General features: G+C 37.3%; 1 protein-coding gene across 26 annotated transcripts in view; it reads right to left on the bottom strand.

Moving 5' to 3' along the window:
- Nucleotides 1-21,127, bottom strand: part of NRXN1 (neurexin 1) — a 1,484,103-nt gene that overhangs the window by 810,283 nt on the left and 652,693 nt on the right. For all 26 annotated transcript variants that reach the window (XM_043990256.1, XM_043990261.1, XM_043990257.1 and 23 more), the window contains one exon: nucleotides 6,091-6,474. In XM_043990256.1, coding sequence (XP_043846191.1) covers nucleotides 6,091-6,474 — 384 coding nt within the window. The remainder of the gene's footprint in view (nucleotides 1-6,090; nucleotides 6,475-21,127) is intronic.

Here is a 21,127-nt window from a genome sequence, read left to right as displayed (position 1 = left end):
TTAAAGCTGTAGCTACACAATGTCCAAATGGCCAGTGACAAACTCTACCCAGTGGATAGTTATTTAATTTATAAACTATGAAGTAATAGTTACAATTTTCATTGATTGAGTTGACTCATGTTTTATGAAGACTAAAAATGTTTTTGCTTCATGTAGCTCCAACCTTATTCCATTCTTCACATGTGTGATATTAGGATCATTTGATAACAGGATTACAAAATCATAGATTTAGGGCTAAACATTATATTTCATCTAGTACATCTATTCTGAAGTAGGAAAAAGTACTTATTACTTTTTAGCAGCATAGGTTAGTGGAAATAAAAAGGGACTTGGTCTCAGAAAAGTTTGGTTTCAAATTTCACCAATGATATGACATTTGTCACCATTAGCAAGTTATTTAACTTCTCTGAGCCTCAGTTTGCTTATTTGCAAAAGGGGACAATTATACAATACTTTACTCAAAAGATCCTTGTGAGAATCAAATGAAATAATGTATGTAAAACGCTTTGTGAAACAAAGTGTTATATAAATGCCAGCTATTAACCATCACCACTACTGGTGCTGCTGAATTCTTACAAGAATTAATGACTTCTCTCTCTTTTTCCCAAACACAACTAACAGTCTAAGTCTGTGTGGTACTAAAACACTTGGATGAAAATTTTTAGTTAAACCTAGCTAGTTTCATATCATAAAGGGAAAAAAAAGCTGGACAATTGATGGTATTGTCCCTCTTTCATCCTGAAAATTTAAGCATCTTGTAACTACAGCCTTTTATCCACAATTTCAGTGAAAAATATATTATTTTCTGAAATGAAAATTTGTTTTTACTTTGCAAATAATCCTGAATCTCTGTAGTATAAACATGAGATTAACATGGAGTAATATTCATTCACAATTAAAAAAAATAATAATTGCACAAGTGACCTATGATACTTTTAAAATTGCAAAGAATATAATAGTTATGTATTATTATGTGTGTATAAATATGTGGATATATGCATATATGTAACATGCAAAACAAAGCAGGTACTACCTATCCACATAGCTTAAAATTTTTACATGTGCCAAAAACTGACAAAATTTAAGTGTAACACTACATGATTCATCATGATTAGAGTAAGTAATTCCTTGGAAGAGCAATGGAAACTAGACAAGGATGAAATTGGGAGTTGTCAAATAAATGGTAAATAATGCCCTGACATTTAAAGATTATACTATTTGGTTAAAATTAACGGTGAGATCATTTTCTAATCTGCCTGCAAAAGAGAATTATTGAAAAGCCTTCTTCCAATTAAATATTTCCCTGGGGTACAAAAGGGAAGGGAACAAGAAATTTTCAGTTTTGTCTTCTATATCTCCTTTCCCCTCATTGTTAAGTTTGATAAATTTGCTTCTTTGCATTATTCCTTGTTGAAGCCTAAGGTGTACACCTGTGTCAGGCTCTGCCGACAGGCAGTCACATATTGTGATCTACGATGAAAATCAGAGAAGAAGCCAAATTATATTGCTGTGACATCTGTCCCTCCATCTGCTGGAGTTTTCATAAACAAGTAAAATGAGGCTTCTGATTATATTGATGTTTTTATTTTACATATAATCAAGAATGGTTTTGAAATGTTAAAATCACCAAAAAATTTTCAGTTTCTCTTTACTCAAAAAAATGCTTCATCAAAACAGGTGGCAGGAGTTTGGGTTCAATATTGACAACAGTTTGTCATTTTCTGGGGAGTTTTTCCTGATTTGTTTAGTGTACATACTTTGAGATGGAGTTTTCCTGGTATATAATTAGCACATAGCTTTAGAGGAAGATGATTTTTTGTTTATTGCAAATATCCTTAAATTATATTAACATAAACTACTCATTTGCCATAGTCTTCATTTAGAATATATTATTCTAACATGATTTCCTACTTTCTGAAAAACTGCATTATCTGTTGAAATGAAAATATTGCTTTCTTTTTCAGTTCCTTTAATATTTGTAACTATATTAATATCCCATGAAAATGTTTCTCTATTATTAGCAGAGGCCATTAGAAATAATAATAAGCTGGGCAAATTTGTATACCACTTGACAATTTACAAACACCTTTGTCTCAATAGCTGAGGGAGTTACTCTAACTTTTATTCTGATTTTTCAGATTAAGAAACAATAGGGGGGCGGGCAGCTAGGTGGAGCAGTGGATAGAGCACCGGCCCTGGAGTCAGGAGGACCTGAGTTGAAATCTGCCCTCAGACCTTGACACTTAACTAGCTGTGTGACCCTGGGAAAGTCACTTAGCCCTCATTGCCCAGTGCCAAAAAAAAAATGAAAAGAAGAAAAGAAAAAGGAAAGAAAGAAATAGAAAAAAGAAACAATAACTGGGGTTGAGAGAGGTCATGTGGTTTGCCCATGGTCAGAGAGTAGAGTCAGAACTCCAACCCAGCTTTTCTGACTTTTTCAGATCAGTGTTTATTCTACTTGACACCAAGCTTGCATCTAAAGTAATAACATGGAGTGTGAGAATATATACAGGCTTCTGCTTTTCTCCTTCCTGAATAGGTATCCATATTTGGATATGACCACAAGGGATATCCATGTTATGTTGAGAAGCACAGCATGGATTCAGGTATGGCATAAGAGAATGAAAACAGGCCAAGAGGCAGGAGACCTGAGTTTGAGTCCTGCTGTGACACTGGTCATATCACTTCACCTCTGAACTCTGGATCTGGAGTTATGAAGACCTAAATTCAAACACAGACTCAGACACTGACCGTCTGACCACTTTACCTCTGTCTACTTCAGTTTTCTCAACTGTAATATGGAAATAGAAATGGCACTTTAGCTCTATGTGCCTCAGTTTCTTCATCTGTGGCATGGGGATATTAATAATGCTGACCCCCTACGATTGTTGTGAGGATAAAATGAGATAACATTCGCAAAGTGCTTTGAAAATCTGAAAGGGTGTTATAAATATAGTTGTTGATATCTATATAGCTAATTGTCTCACAAATAAAATGAAGATAAAATAATTATATTGCTAGAAAATTAGGTTACAACCATGGAATTTAGAATTGGGAGAACAAGTGTCATCTAGTTTAATTCCTTAATTTTATAGAAACATAAACATGACTAGAAAATGTAAGCTGACTTTACCAAGGGATCATAGGTGGCAAGTAACAGAGATGGGATTTGAAACTACTTCCTCTTGAATTGAAATACAATTTTTTTTGTCCTATTCTTCCTGGTTCCAAGCTCTAGTATTTGAGATATAGTCTCAGGCACATAACTGTTTTTCCAGGCCTTAGTATCTTTATATGTGAAATGAGGACAATATATTAGGTGATTTCAAAAGATCATTAGATTTAGATATGGAAGGGATAACTCAGGAGATCAAAACTAATCTTTTCGTTTTTCAAATAAGGAAAATAAGGCCCTTCAAGGTTTAGTGACTTTCCCAAGGTCACCTGAGGTAGGATTCAAATGCATTTTCTGGACTGCAATTTCCACGTTCTGTCCATTGAATCAAGCTGCTTCTAAGTTCCCTTCTGACCCCAATTTTCTTTTTTCTATGTAAAGCAATTTCTTATGAATTAGAAAATCCAATAAGTAGTCAATATATCCTTTATTGACTCAACTGGCAGGTAGCTGGGCAGAAGAGGTAATGGGCAGAAGCCAACTTTGGTAGTCACAAACCTGGTTTTCCCTATTACCATCATTCACCAAAATATGCCAAGAAATTACTTGGGAAATCAAAGGTTGCTCAGATTTCACTTGGATAGACCAAGAAGGAAAATCAATAAAAACCAACAACCTTTCTCTTTACACTAGATATACCACCAAAGCGGCAACAGGGAAATCAGCAGCAAGATACTGCAACCTGTCAGATGCGGATATGTGCTGAATCCCAGTGTTGAAGTTTGCTATTAAATTCTCATTTGTAAATCTGCATATGTTTGCCACCCCTCTTTCTAATTACTGCAATATGTAAATATTCCCTCTTCCCCCCCTTCTTCTGCTAGGAAAAATACAATATCTATTTTTATGCTTGCCATATGTAATGGCAGAATATTGCCACAGGGTGGTATACCATACATATTTAACTGAAAGCTTTTGTAATTCATGTGACAGTTCAGTTATGCCTTCTTCCAGCATCACTTAACCAGGAATAAAACAATCCGGAGGCATCAGAATAAACTGGCCCTTGTCCAGTGGAATAAAATAAAAAGCAACATTTTAGGTCATTTTTCAGTAAGGGTTTTTTGTATTTCTTTGTTTTTAATCAGGCCTATGATATATCCTAAATACTAGGGTTTTTTTCTTCTTTTTTGTTTGCTTTTTTTTTCTCAATTTCTCCAACATGTTACATTATTTTTTCCTCCCCCAAAGAACAAAAGACGGATTTTTTATTGCCTGGTGAGAGGGAGTAAGCTGTACAAAGAAATAACCACCTTTGCCAATTCACAGGCATTGAGATAAGGTTTCTGCTGGCAGAGACAACTCTACTACAAGCACATGTACTTGTCTCTTGTCCTGTTCGATTGCCCAACACAAAACTGATAATTTTCTATTCACATTGAATTGAATATTTGCAGAAGGCACCCTGATGCAATGGAAGGAAGATTGGTTTTGAAGTCAAATGGCCTGAGTTAAATGTGACATAGAGCAAATCCTGTAACCCTTCTGGGCTCAGTTTTCTCATTTGTAAAATGAAGGGGTTGGGGCAGCTAGGTGGTGCAGTGGAAAGAGCACTGGTCTTGGAATCAGGAGGACCTGAGTTCAAATCTGACCTCAGACACTTAACAATAGCTGTGTGACCCTGGGCAATTCACTTAACCCCAATTGCCTCACACACAAAAAAAGTATAAAAAAAACCCCCCAAAACCCTAGATGACCATCTAGATGGCCTAGATGAACCTTTATATATTTTTAGGGCAGGGCATTGAAGGTTAAGTGATTTGCCCAGGGTCACATAGCTAGTAAGTGTCTGAGGCCACATTTGAACTCAGGTCCTCCTGAAGCCAGAGCTGGTGCCTTAGCAACTGTGCCACCTAGCTGCCCCCAAACTAGGTGAACCTTAAAGACTCTTCTAGCTCTTGAAAATCTATGATGCTGGTGATATATTTTGCTATCAACTGCTGTTCTGCTTTGTGAAGGCAATTGCCCAGAGTAATACATTTATTCATTCAGTTTCTGGCCATATTTTTCATTCATAAAGTGAATATTTTAAAATATCCTTTTAAAAAGGTAATAGGATTTTAAATCTATAACTAAAAGGGACCTAAGAGATGATGTAATACAACCCTCTTATTTTACGGGTGAAAGACTGAAGCCCATTGTATTCCAATGATATGTTCAACTTGTTTACTTTCCCAAATATTTATCACATAAATAATAATCCCCCAACTTATACTGGTGCTTAGATGCACACTCATGATATGAATGGATATGGTGATAATTAATAATGATAATAATAATAATATCAGCTAACATTTATATAGTGCTTCCTATGTGTCAGCTACATTGTCATTGTTGCTTGGTTGTTTGTCATGTCTGACTCTTTGTGACCCCATTTGGGATTTTCTTGACAAAGACATTTGAAGTGGTTTGCTATTTCCTTCTCCAGCTCATTTTACAGATAAGGAAACTCAGGCCTACAGGCTTAAATGACTTGATGAGGTCCCATAGCTAGTAAGTGTCTGGGGCAAGATTTGAACGCAGGTCTTCCTGATGCCAGACTGATGCCTTATCTACTGCATCACTTAGAGGCCCCAAGTGCATTTGATCCTCCCAACAATCCTAGAAGTTAGGTGCTATTATTATCTTCATTTTACCAGGGAGAAAACTGAGGCAAATAGGGGTTAAATAACTTGCCCATGCTCATACAGCTAGTAAGTGTCTGAAGGTAGATTTGAATTTAGGTCTTCTGACTCCTGACCTGGTGCTCTATCCAGTGGGCCACTTAGCTGCCTCTAACTAAATAAATAACATGATTTAAAGCCTATACTCCAATAAGAGTCAGTTTAGCTTCAGATAACCAGTCTCCCTGCCCCACAGTCTAGTGAGAACTTCAAATGTAATCATGAGGTAGGTTCCTCATCTTTGAAACCTACCTCTCTCACAGGACCTGCCAAGGTAGCCTGTCCCAGAACAATCACAGACATATCTGTTCCACCCATCCCTACACATGCCATTGTTTTTACATGGGTTGCTAAGGCACGGCTTTGCTGTTTCTCTTGAACAAGAAGGCTTGACTCCAGCAGTGCTTTGAATCTCAGCCATTTGTCGGATATCTTTGCTCTGACCATCGATAAACAAATCCCTGATGCATCCCACGTAGCCATAGTTGAGAAGAGCAGTCCATACTTCGGTTGGGAAAATGAGGCCTGCCTTGTTTTCTGGCAAACCTCCAAGGTACAGGTCATCATCAAGGTCTAGGATCTCACTCTCTCCAGGGGCTGTGTAGGGTGTACGTAATGTGTTGACAGAAATGGTACCTGAAAAAATCAAAAAAAAAAAAAAAAGAAAGAAAGACAATATGAAGATTTTCGGAACTTAGGACGGTTCCCTTCTAAAGATCAGACATTGACCTATTTACTCTATTTGATTATTTAAATAAACAACAACAATATCTACTGCAACTTTAGGCATCCTAGAAAAAGCATTACTTAGTGGAATAAATAATGGATTTAGAGCCAGAGGAACTAGGTTTGTGGTCAGTCTTTCTTATTTATAGCTAGGTCTCAATTAATGCTAGTAATAAATTCCCTGAAGTGATCACATGTATGCAAATCTACACTATTTGAAATTAAAATTATATAAAATGTGGTAATTGGTTCCAGCCCAGTGGAAATATATAGTGTGAATTCAAATAAAGCCACCATTTCAGGGGGTTTATTGTTCACACTAATCAGGATCTAGCTCTAGTCGTGTGAAAGCATAACATGACATCTCACTTCTAGGGGTCTTATCTTCATGTATAAGATGAAGAGTTGGACTAGACAGTGCAATACAGCTTTAAAACCTATGATCCAGCAAACCTTATCTTACTATTGTAAAAGTGCCTGTATCTATTTCTCTCATAAATAGCCACAAGCCATGAGACCAAGACCAGCAAGTTGGAAAGAGCCAAAAGACATCAGTCCAGAATATGGGTATGACACAATATTATTATCAAGGAGGGAGGTTCTATGGGTTTTATTTTTATTAAAGAATGTTTTTATTTTATTTTTTCTTAATTACATGAAAAAACAATTTTTAACATTTTTAGAAATTTGTGTTCCAAATTTCTTCCCTTGCCCTTTCCTTAAGATATAGATATATATCACTTTGATGTAGATTATACATGTGCAGTCATGAAAACTTATTTCCATATCAGACATATTGCAGAATAGAACACAAAGAAAAAAGAAAGAAAAATAAGATAAAAAAGTAATAAAGAAAATAAAAAGAAAAAATAAAGAAAAAAGTATGCTTCAATCTGTTTTCAGTTGGAAAGTATTTTTTCATCATGTCTTTCAGAATTGTCTTAGATTTTGCTGAGAATAGCCAAGTCATTCAGAGCTGATAATTGTAAAATATTGCTGTTACTGTCTACAATGATCTCCTGGCTCTGTTCACTTCACTTAGCATCAGTTCATATAAGTCTTCTATGGTTTTTTTTTTCTTTTTATCCCCAAGAGAAAAGTGGACAAGGGAAACAAATATCAAGCAAGAGACATACCTCTCTATGGTAAAGCCCACCCTCCATTCCCCTGACTCCTCAATCAACAGAATGTCAGCTGAATTAAAAAAAAAAGGTGGAGGTCTTTGCCATCAACATGCCACCATATGAAAAGATACTGTCTTTAAAAGCAAGCAAGCCTTAACATTCATTCAAGGACTATTAGAGCAGCAGGGGAATCAGAGGCTGAATACAGAGTAACAATGGCTATGATAGAACAATCTACTGATTGTTCATTTTTGCACTGGGGAAATGTGCTAATTTTTACATTAGATAATTTTGCTGACTTTGCTGGAGATGGTCACAGCTACTTTGGGAATAGCAGAAACTAGGCCTAGGCTCTTTGGATCATGTCCTAGAAATCTTGGGTCTGAACCTTACTAAAGTTGGTCCGACTAATGATCACCTAAATCTGGGAGAATCCATGCGAGTGTCACCTGTGCAGTAGTATTTCTGATGCCATTCCTTTTTTGTTGATCTTATATCTTTGAGTAAACCAGTTAATAGTTAAGCATGTTTGACTGCTTGGGTGGTTGATTCCATTATGTACTTCCCAGGAATCTCTAAACTATGCAGTCTGCATTCTAGTTCTTATCATCTTATCATGGCTCAGGCTCTGTCCCTTAGACCTTGGTCTCTGATAGGTGAGTTTTCTTCTGATATCATTCAGATCCAGATCACTACATTTGTTTATTCCGCTCACGACTAAATCTTAGTGAAATATAGCTGGTAAGGGGCAGCTACATGGCGCAGTGGATAGAGCACCAGCCCTGGATTCAGGAGGACCTGAGTTCAAATCCAGCCTGTGACACTTAACACTTACTAGCTCTGTGACCCTGGGCAAGTCACTTAACCCCAATTGCCTCACCAAAAAAAAAACAAACCAAAAACAAAAACAAAAAAAAAGTATAGCTTTTAAGAGAAGACAGCATTTTTCATGTATAGAAGCTCAGACTAAATTCTGAATGAGAAACATATACTGACCTCACCCTTTAGATTAACAACCCTAGTCCTGCTATCCAGAGATGGATAGATCTGGGGAATAAAAGATTGCCCATTCTCTGAGAAATACAGAAACTTTGGCATTTACGTGGAGCGACCTCTGCTGTTGAGTGGAATGTGTATATCTTGAGTGAGCGGGACTTCCCAGTGCCTAGTTCTTGTGAATAGGATCAGGTTAGTGGCTAATAGAATTAATTACCTAGTAGCCTACTATCACTGGTTCTCCTGGATAAAGCAACATGGAGTAATAGAAAAGGCACTTAAATAGGTGGTAGGAGACCTTGCCTTGTTTTGAATCATGATCCTATCACTTGTCCTATAACCTTGGAGAAGTCACAAGGTCTTTCTGGGTCTGAGGTACTGCATCAACAAAATGAAGGGAATGACTAGATGATCTCTTAGATCCCCTTTAGCCTTAAATTTCTATGGATCGGGGGCAGAGCCAAGATGACGGAGGAAAGACATTAAACCCACAGGGCTCCTGATACAATAAATCCAAAAATAGAAATAAAAGAACCCTTGGGGCAGAAAAACACACATAAATACAGGATGAGAGTTTTCTCCAGCTATAGATAGATTTCAGGGGACCGTGCTGGGCCACAAATAAAGCCAAACCCTGTAATCAGGCCAACACACCAGACATCTGCCAGAGGAATTTGCCCCAGTGCCTCTGAATCGGTTGCAGCACCAGAGTCTTCTGGAACCGAGCACGCAGTCAGACTGAACAGCTGGCGGGGGGACGGGGAAGAAGTGCAAGGGTACCAGTGGACTGGGGGGAAGGATTCGACTGTCCCACCCCAGCAGGGAACCAGGAAGAAATCCTGAGTGGCAGGAGACACAGGTCGGGGAGGGGAACAGGGGAGCAGTCTCATCGGAAGCTGAGAACCACACCACAGAAAGCTTTACTGGTTGGTTGCTTAGTTAAGTAGGCCTGAGGTTATCTCTGGACCTGAGAACAGGCCAGGTGAGATTAAAGCCTCCTCCCCCTCAACCCAAAACACCTGGGACCCTCTGAAGCTGAGAACAGGAGTGGAGCGGAGAAGCAGCCTCACCCCTGCCCTCCACCCCCCCCCCCACCCAGGGGAGAGTTTAAAATCAAATGAAAGCAAGGCCAGGCTGAGAAGCCCAACCATCCCCTGGGCCACAATGTAGCTTGAACAGTGTTTCCTGGAAGCAGTGCCACACTTTAAGAAGGAGTTAAAAGCCAAGAAATAGTAAGCCAGGATGAGTAGGAAGAGAAAGCAGAAGACCATCGAAAACTTCTTTGGGGGTAAGGTAGACCACAATACAACCTCAGAAGAAGAAGAAGATAATAATAATAACAGGGTCAAAACTCCAACATCCAAAGCCTCCAAGAAAAATATGAACTGGTCTCAGGCCATGGAAGCTCTCAAAAGGGACTTTGAAGAGAAAGTAGGAGAAACAGAAAGAAGATGTAGAGAAAAGGAGGAAAGAATGGAAAGGGAAATGAGAGCGATGCAGGAGAGTCATTAGAAAAAGGTCAACAGTTTGAAAAGCCAAATGGAAAAAGAGATTAAAAAACTGTCTGATGAAAATAACTGCCTAAGAATTAGGATTGAACAATTGGAAGCTAGTGACACAGTAAAGCAAAGACACAGTAAAGCAAATCCAATTGAATGAAAAAATAGAGGGCACTGTAAAATATCTCCTTGGAAAAACAGCTGACCTAGAAAATAAATCTAGGATAGATAATTTGATAATCATTGGACTACCTTAAAACCATGACCAAAACAAGAGCTTAGACACCATCCTCTAAGAGATTGTGAGGGAAAATTGCCCTGATATTCTAGAAGCAGAAGCTAAAATAGAAATTGAAAGAATCCACTAATCATCTCCTGAAATTGATCCCAAAAGGAAAACTTCCAGGAATATTATAGCCAAATTCCAGAACTCCCAGGTCAAGGAGAAAATACTGTAAGAAGCTAAAAAAAAAAAAGGAATTCAAATACTGTGGAGCTCCAATAAGGATAAAGCAAGATCTAGCAGCTTCTACATTAAAAGACCGAAGGGCATGGAATATGATATTCCCGAGGGCAAAGGAACTGGGACTTCAGCCAAAAATCACATACCCAGCAAAACTGAGTATAATTTTTCAGAGGCAAAAATGGGATTTCAATGAGAAAGAGGTTTTTCAAGCATTTGTGATGAAAAGACCTGAACTGAACAGAAAATTTGACTTTCAAATACAAGGTCCTGGAGAAGCATTAAAAAGGTAAACAGGAAAAAACACTTCATGAGGGATATTAAAAGATCAAACTATTTACTTTCCTACATGGGAAGATAATACTTTGAAATCATAAGAACTATCTCAGTAAGAAATTCAGGGGCAGCTAGGTGGTGCAGTGGATAGAGCACTGGCCCTGAACTCAGGAGAACCTGAGTTCAAATGTGACCTCAGACACTTGACAATTATTAGCTGTGTGACCCTAGGCAAGTCACTTAACCCCAATTGCCTCACCACAAAACAAAACAAAAAAGTCTTCACAAGAAATTCACAGAAGACAAGGCTGAACTGAATATGAAGGGATGATATCTGTAAAGCATTTATGTTTTGTTCTTTGTAGGGCAGACAGAGTGGGGTGTCTTATGTCTGGGGCTGGATTTGGTCTTGGGGCCTCCTGGGTCCAGGGCTGGTGCTTTGTCCACTGTGCCACCTAGCTAATCCATGATGACATCATTAAAATAGGGTTGAGGTGTAGGAGGAATGAACTGGGGAAGGGAGAAGGGGAGAGATGGTCTGGGGAGAGGTAGTTCACATGAAGGAAACAAAAAGAAAGCTTATGGAGGAGAGTAGAAGAGGGGGAAGGAGTTGGGGAGTGAGTGAACCTTAATATCATCAGAATTGGCTCAAAGAAGGACTAACATACATACTCAAGTAGGTATAGTAATATATTTTTGCTCTGGGGGGGAGGGAGAGAAGGGGGTGGGGAGAAGGGTAGGAAGAAAGGGCAGATTGGGGGAGAGAGCAGTAAAAAGTGAAACACTTTCAAGGAAGATGAAGATGTTCTGAATTACTGCACCAGTATGACATATTGACTTGCTTGATCTCATAGGGAGGGTTGAGGAGGGAGGGAGGAAGAAAAATTTAGAACACAGAATTAGCCCAGGGACCCTGATCTCATTGGAGTGGGCTCATTGAGGGAATAGCTTTCATACCTAATTGGGAGGAGCAACCTATTTAACCCTGCAGGAAAATAGGAAGGGAAGAGGACAAGGAAGGAAGGGTAAAAAAAAGGGAGTGCAGAAGGAGGGAGAGGATAGTCAGAAGTAAAACACCTCTGAGGAGGAATAGGTAAAAAGAAGATAGAGTAAAAGTCATGGGAAGGGAGTGGGATGGAGGGAAATAGTTATGATGATTGATTATGATGGCAAAACGTATGGTACCTACTTTGCTGGGCTTTTATGAAGAAAATTTTCTGTCAAGCTTAAGGTACTATATAAAGGTTATAATGAACAGGATACTATCAGGAAAACCTGGAAAGACCTACATGAACTGAAGCAGAGTGAAATGTACTGTATACAAAATAACAGCAATAGTGGGGGATGATCTGCTGGGAAGCATGTGGCTATTTTCAGCAAGGCAATGATCCAATATAACCCTGAAAGACTTATGAAGATTGCAGCCTATCTGCAGAGAAAGAACTGATAGTATCTGAAAACAGATGGAAACACATTTAAAAATTTTTTTTCATTTCCTCTTTGACAATTCCTTAATATGAAGTTTTGGGGTTTTTTTACTGTTTTCTTTCACAACTAGCTAATATGGGAATTTTTCCATGACTACTCATGTATAACTTATTTTGAATTGCTTGAGTTCTTGTGGGTAGGGGGTGGTAATGGAGGGGGGAAGAGAAGTTGGAACACAAAGTTTTTAAAAAATTGATGTTAAGGGGCAGCTGGGTGGCACAGTGGATGGAGCACCGGCCCTGGAGTCAGGAGTACCTGAGTTCAGGTCCGGCCTTGGACATTTGACACTTGCTGGCTGTGTGACCCTGGGCAAGTCACTTAACCCCAATTGCCTCACCAAAAAAAAATTGATGTTAAAATTTCATTTTTACATATATTTTGGAAAATAAAATTCTATTCAGAATAAAAAAGAATATATGAAAAAATGCATTGTAAAAAATATTTCTATGGATCTAGAAAAATCTAAAATAGTCCTTAACAAAAAAGTATTTACCTCTCTGTGACTAATAGAGAATTGAAGTACACATAAGTACTACAAGACAACCAAAAAACAAGCAAAAGAAAAGAATTAAAACACAGCTACACAAAGTACTCTTCTGGCACAAACTCTTTCTCCTTGTGAGTTAATCTGTTTTGAAGTCTTCCTGGTTTCCAAATGACCAACTGATGATTTTTCTTCCAGCCACAACAACTCATGGAGACCATATATGGCCAGAAACAAGAATGGTCCAATCCCATAACAAGAGCAACATGGAGGGATAACATGAACATTCTGTGTGCCCAACTGTTATTCACACAAAATCAAGAGAAATACAGGGAGACCCTCAGCATATTACATGGGTCTGCTGTGGGGAACTTTTAGGAAAACTTGGCCAAGAGTTTTACAGGATGGGTAGGAACATATGAGCTGTGATTTACACAGACACATACACAAACGTATTGTTGAAAGGATAAACCAAATTGATGAGATCAGTTCTCATTTATCTCATTCTCATGAAATCTAGGTATCAAAGCATTAGTGATTATTTCCTCAAAAATGATGATGTGGGCAGCTAGGTGGTGCAGTGGATAAAGCACTGGCCCTGGATTCAGGAGGACCTGAGTTCAAAGCTGGCCTCAGACACTTAACACTTACTAGCTGTGTGACCCTGGGCAAGTCACTTAACCCCCTTTGCCTCTCAAACAAACAAACAAAAAATGATGATGTATCCAAATGCATAGCTGGTTTGGTTGTTTTGAATGAATTGACAGCATAAAGCATAACACATGCAATGTGCTGGTAGGCATACAAAGATGAATAAGAAATGAACTCTGTCCTCCAGGAACAATGGTTTTAGAAAAATGGCAAAAACAAATTTTAAATGAATTGATTAGTTGGGGAGAGAAGAAGTTGAGTAAAACAGGGTCTTATAGGGCTGTAGGTGTAGACCAGAGTTCTCTGTATGCAAAGTCAGTATAGACAGTCACCACCAGGATGATATTTCTAGAGGAGTCAAAAACCGACCTCAGAAAAATCTATCTCACTTTCTTAAGATAACAATAAATCAAGGAACTATGATTTCTTTGCTGTGGGAACTTCCTCTACTCTTAACACTTAAATCCTTCTAGAACTTAGTAGCTAAGTCTTAGAAAGTTCTATATGGCTCAGAAAATAACAACAACAACAACAACTAGACTTTATAAAGTGTTTTAAGGTTTTTAAAACACTTTACAAATGTTACCTCATTTTATCCTTACAAAGAACCCTGAGAAGTAAGTGCTATTATTGTCTTCACTTTACAGATGAGAAAGCTGAGGCAGTGTGGAGGTGATGTAACTTGCATATGGTTACACAACCAATCAGTGTCTGAGGTTAGATTTGAACTCAATTATTCCTGACTCCAGATGGTCTAACCACTGTGTTACCTAACTGCCTCTGAGAGGTGAAGGCACTTCCTCATAATCACTTAGCTAGTAATTGTTAGGGGTCAGAATTGAATTCAGGTGCTCCTAATTCTAGGTGTTACACTGTCCGCGCTATTCCATACTGCCTTACCACTGTCTTAGCATATGCTTGAAATTCCCATCATTCAAGCTTCTAGTTTGATCTCAGGAATTGTAAAAAAAAAATTAACCCCACAATTCAAAATTGCTTTATCATTTCCACAATTTAATGAAGGGGAGGAGCATTTTCATTTGAAGAAGTAGGTCATGAAAGGTCTGAAACTCGGGGAAGTATTAGGGCTGAGAAGTCCTCAGCGGGGCTCCCTGTGCCTCCAGAGGGCAGAAGGAGAGCGCTGGATCTATGTAGATCTGTGGAAAGGGGAAAAATGGAACAGACTAGATAGAAGAGACAAATTGCCTGCTTCATATTTCGTTTAAGGTCAGTCCTGATGTAGACACAGTCTATGCCAAATATGAAAGCATTTATCTAGTTAAGGACACTGAGACATTGCCCCCTACACCATGCACATGGTGATTTCAAATCCCAGCAGAAAGGGCATTCCTTGACTTGAACAGAAGAATAGAGCTTGTCTTTATAGGGAGAAGGGCATGGAAACTACTGACAGAGACTGCCCAGGCAGCCAAGTCATTAAGGGAACATTTGTTTTTAGACTTTCACAGAAAGAAAGGGGGGGGGGGGAAACCTCCCGTGGGAGACAGGCTGAAAAGCATTACAAATTTGGCTTTCGGTAGAGGGGGATTTACAGAGATAGGAATTGCAGAGAGAGGGAGTGAGGTAGAATAAAAAAGGAATTTCAATAGTAATTTCTACCTTTGACCACATTCTGAGAAAGAGAGAGAGAAAGAGAGAGAGAGAGAGAGAGAGAGAGAGAGAGAGAGAGAGAGAGAGAGAGAGACTGAGAGACAGACTGAGAGACAGACTGAGACTTAGAGGGGCCTATGGACCCTTTCCCAAAATATTGTATATATATGCATAATCAAATAAAATGCACAATTTCACTTAGAACTTAGTGAAAGTAAAGATATGATTTTATTCCCATCCAAGTTCACATGCCCCCTGAAATCTATCTGTGGACATTAAGAATCCCTGATATTTAATAAGACATGTTTGTTTGTTTAGAACTAAGGTAATGTATATGGGTTATGTATGATAGACTTATGCACATGCATATACATGCACACATATATATAGCTAGATTGGCAACTCCTCTTCAACCGAAAGTCTTTGAAAGTTGTTCGGGGCACTGAGAGGTTAAGTAACATGACATTTCAAGGTTTGCGTGGTCAGTGTGTGAAAGAAATGGGATTTGGACCCAAGACTTTCTCAAAATGAGGATGACATCCTCAGGCCCCTAAGCTAAAGTACCTTTCATATACATACATGCACGTATAAATAAATATATATGTATACATATATAAATATATATGCATAAACATATTTGACATTCCCATTTTTTCTTTTAATTATCATTAAAACTATTTAAAATGCACCTATTTGGTAAAAACACTGGCCTCTGCCATACTAAGTGAGTTTCCTGGTGATACCTGCCCTCTAAAAGCCTAATTAAAAACAGAATATCAGGTGGAGATATTAATCACATAAAAAGACTACATACTAAGAATATATAAATTAAATAATTACTTTGCATGAAAGCAAAGAAGTGGGTGTATTTAATAGGCTAATAGAAGAAAATACACAGGAGAAGGCCTGGTGTTTCTAACCCTCTTGCAATAAATTAGGGAAAATTTCACAGAAAAAATAAACTTTCAGCTTCTCTTTGGCAGAAAAGAGATACCTTAGCATGCTTTGCTGAACATAACATTCCAAGTAAAGGGTATGGCCTAAGAACAGAATAAATTTCTATGCACCCTTTTGTTGTTTGTTCAGTCATTTTCAGTCATGCCCAACACTTTGTGACCAACTTGGGGTTTTCTTGTCAAATATAGTGGAGTGCTTTGCCATTTCCTTCTCCTGCTCATTTTACTGATGAGGAACTGAGGCAAACAGTTAAGGAAGTGACTTGTCCAGGGTCACACAGCTAGGAAGTGTCTGAGTCCAGATTTGAATTCAGGAAGATTAATCTTCCTGATTCCAGGTCCAGTATTTTATCTACTGTGCTACCTAGCTGCTCCCATATGCACTTTTTAGCCACATGAAAAAAAATGTTCAACTTTAAAGAAATAAATCTTCTGTTTATCTTTATTCAAGGGCACATTTCTATTTTTGACTGTAATGATTGGCAAGAAGCAAATTGCCCAATGGGTATTAGGGGATATTTTTTTCTATCACTCATGCACACTCAATTGTACTAGAATCATATGAATAAATCAATGCAATATTGTGCAAAATCAGAGGGCCATTGGATTTAGCTCTGGAGAAAAAATGCGATATCCAGAAAATCCAGATTTGCCTCTTGTATGACCTGGATAAGTCGATAGATTTCTCTAGGTTTCAGTTACTTCCTTTGTAAAAATGAGGGGGTATATGTTCTCTAAAATCACATTTGTCTCTAAATATTATGATATATAGTGCAAGAGAATTGTGTCAAAACTGTTGCCAAACAGATTGGACTGAGAAGCCACACACACACAAGTCTATATGTATATACACACATATATTCTTACACACACACACACACACACACATATATATATACATATATATCCCTGCTAGTGAGTCATCAAGAGGACATTTGGCTCTCTAGACTTTCACAGAAAGTGGAGCAGGATATCCTAGGGGGGAAAGGCTGGAAATTATTATAAATTTGTTTACAAAAGATTTTATACAGAAAGAGAATTGAGAATGGGAGGGAGAGAGGCAGAAGGGAAAAGGGGTGTGGGCAACAATTTTAGGTGTCCTAGAATGATGTCTACATTTAGGAATTATGTCAATATTATGGAATTTATGCTGTTCCCCATTAGATTGTATTTATCTCAGCTTTGTGTCTCACCCAGCACTTTATCAATGTATTCCAACCACAGTAGGCACATTTATTCATTAATTGATTGCTTGATTATTAGAATAACTGATACTCCTCCTCCTCTACTGGTTATATTACTACATATATGGTCTATAGCTAATTGATTTAAATAAAGGGGCAATCATAATACTTTGAGAATGATTCTACAGTCATACATGCAGACTGGGTTAGAAAGTAAAAGCTTGCAAAGGTTAGGTTAACACACATATTACTATGTCAGTGACAGATTTCAGTTTGCTATAAGGGTGATTTCTCCACCCCCTGCAATTAGAGATATGTAAAGGTCTTCCTAAGAAAGTCTTCCCCCAATTTGATGTCTTCAAGCAAAAGCTGGATATTTGTGTGTGAAATATATATTGTATAGGATGCCTCTGAAGTCTTGTTCAACTCCACAATTTTGTGGAAAGGGGAGGATATTCAGTTTGGGTAGGCAAACAAGCAAAATCCTTATCAGTTTTGGAAGAATTACTGAAGGTAAAAATACAGTTGCTGCCTCCACATTCTATCAACTCAACTGAAAATGCCCCTGATATATGGATTTCTGATAAAATATTTATTGAATTCTATATTTCATTAATGTTTCCCACCACCACCAGATGTCCATCAAAGAGCATCTTTGCCTGAGAAAAAAAAGGATTATCACCAATGGTGTTAGGGGAACTTTAAGATAAAGATTTCCCCATATTCGGTTCATTACAAAAATAGTGATTGAAAAGGAAAAAAAATCAAATGAATATTTAAACCATGTTCATTGATAATTAAAGGCATCTGGGCAGTTGTCATAGTAAAGCACATCAAAGCACATCAATAGGAAATTGAGAATACCTCCTAGGTTTTCTAGGTATCTGCCACTCAAATACAGCTTAACAATAAAAACGATTTGGAAGGGATTGTGCAACTATCTCTCTATTGTTTTTCTGTGGTAGGGAAATCTCCCAGGGTGGAAACCTCCTTTTCAGAAAGGTGTGAAAAATAGTTCTACACATATTTTGATTATGTATAAAGGTTCTTATAAGCACATGTTGACTTTTTCACATGATTTCATAGAGATTCTGCTACAAAGTTTTAGTAGTAGCCATTTGTGAAATTAGTTTGGATCCAGCTTCAGAGACAGAGTACTATGAGATTCTCTGATGGTCAAAGATCCTTTATACTTTGCTATATCTCACTCTTTTGTATAACAATTAAATGAAATGATAATTTCAAAAGATTGTGCCAATCTGGTTGTTGACACTTTTCCAATGTAAAAAATACATTAATGAGGAATTCAAGGAAACTTGGAAAGATTTTACTCCATGAAATCATTTAATGTGAAGAAAGCAGAATCAAGAGAACAATATACACAATGATCAGATTAATTAAAAAGGAAAACAATAAGAAAAGACAGAAAGCTGGTCATTAAATGTAATGACCAGTCTTTGTTCAAGATGTTCCAGAAACCTATTTCCTTCCTTTCATCAGGGAGCTAGTGAACTACATATGTGGAATGTTGAATTTTTGGATGAGATCTCAGAATTCATCTATTTCAGTTCATTTTGCAGTTGAAGAAACTGAGGCAAAAAATGTTAGATAATATGCCCAAGGTCATTTGAGAAAATCTTGGACTAAAGCCTAAGTTTTCTGTTTCAAAAGGAAGAGCTTTTTCCTACCACAGTGTTTTTAGCATCCTATTCCACCAATCTTTTCATCAGAGTTCATAGATAGGAATTAGAATGATTTATTGAAATTTCACTGAGTCCAGATTTGAACTCAGATCCTCCTGAATCCAGGGCCAGTGCTTTATTCACTGTGCTACCTAACTGCCTCTCTGAGTGGTCTTTATATAACTATTTTTATAAGTAAGAATTTTTGCTAGGAAATCATGCTAGGCCAAAATTAATTTATGTAAACAATAGGAAACGTGTGCTTGGAATGCTAACACTATGATTTTATTTGTTTGTCTGCTTTAGTCATCAGTATCATCTTTTTATTTTTAACTTTTCTTTTTAAAATGTTTATTAAAGCTTTAACATTTTTATATCATTGATAATTCTTAATAACCTCTCCTTATCATTACAAAACTATCCCTTGTTAATGAATAAAAATAATAAAGCAAAATGCTTATGCAACATTCCACACCTGTAGTCCACCAGATCTCCACTGAAAGGAGAAAATATACTTCAGCCTCCTGGATCTTTAGGGTTGATCGTTGCATTTAATTTGGATGCTGATATCTTTTAGAGTTGTTTTTTATTAATTTTTTCATTATGTATGTTGTTCTTTTGATTATAGTCCAAGCTACATATAAAAACAAAGCATCATTTCTATACTTTCTCACTTGGTGAGCCCATCAGTTCTCATCTCTATGCAATGAATCCCAAATCCACATATTCATCCTTAGTGTTTCTCTTGTGCAGCAGTCAGGCAATGCTAATTGACCCCAACCTATCTTACCAAACTCATTATTCATATTTCTTTTTTTCTGCATTCTATGCTGTTCCTCACATACAATCATCCATCTCCATCTCACATCTCCATCCCTTTGCCCTAGCTCTGCCTCACTCCTGGAAAGCACTACCACCTCATTTTTATACCTTAGAATTCTTTTTCCCCTTAAAAACTCTGTTCAAGCACCACTTATTATAAAAAACCTTCCCTAGCTTGTTCATGTGGTAGCATATCCCATCAATTTGCTTTACATTTATTGATATATATATTTAATATTTTATGTGCATGTTATATTTCTCAATAGAAGTTCCCTGAAGGTAGAGACAGTTTCTTTTTTCTTTTTTTTTGTCTCTGTATTACTAGCATAGTACTGGCTATATAGAAAAAGTGTTTAATAAAAGTTGATAGATTGATTAGGTCTTGCTCTAATATTCTGTAATGCTTAGATACAAGTTTTTAAGGTATATATGTATAGGAATATTGGACTATGTCTGAAAAACTGCAATGTATCAGATTATATATTTTAATTATCCATATTTTGATAACTCAAAGCTTTTATGGTTCTGCAATTTCACTAATATGTTACTCCCTTTGATGATGCAGATGGTGGTCTGTATATGCCTTCTAATTCTGTGTTACCCTTGTCCGTTTCCTACATATCTACCACAAGGAGTCTACTCAACATGCTGGATGATGTAAGGATTCAAGTGGACCCTATTGGCTATTTACTGTTTATCCTATGGTTTTGTTGTGTAACTGACCCATCTTTTATTTTCCAGGCATATATTTGTCTGATGAGAACTATTAGATCACTTCTCTTGCTTTATGTCTTGTATACAATAATACGCTGCAGTCTGCTAAAGCCATTCTCTATACCCTTTGAGTGATGCTCAATTTGAAGACAGAAGGGTTCCACACAAAACAAAATTAACAAAACCAATCCCTGCCAAATATATGGATCTCTGTTGCAGGATCCATACCTTTGGCAGGATTGGTTTTGTTAACGTTATTTGGTATGGGGAACTTGGAGTCATTAAAAGAACTTTGCAATTTCTCAAAGTCCTTTTATCCTGCTCACATATTCTTTTCAATTCCGGACCCAATTCATTGTCAATTTGTAGTGTCTAGTATATATGCAATTATCCATATGAATACATTATCTATCTATCACTGACACATATAGATCATGATAACTGGCTAGGAACTGCTTTGAATTTCATTGCTTAATTCTTCATTTTTTGTGCAACTGAAACTCAGCTAAGATAAAACCCTAAAATTACCTTCCCCATTTTTGCTCACTTGAAAGAAGATTTAAACTCAAATGTTAGTACTTTAGATGTTATTGACAATTATTTGGGGATTGTT

The sequence above is a fragment of the Dromiciops gliroides genome, chromosome 2 (genome assembly GCF_019393635.1).
Source record: "Dromiciops gliroides isolate mDroGli1 chromosome 2, mDroGli1.pri, whole genome shotgun sequence".
Taxonomy (NCBI): Eukaryota; Metazoa; Chordata; class Mammalia; order Microbiotheria; family Microbiotheriidae; genus Dromiciops; species Dromiciops gliroides.
This window is presented reverse-complemented; position numbering and strand designations above follow the sequence as displayed.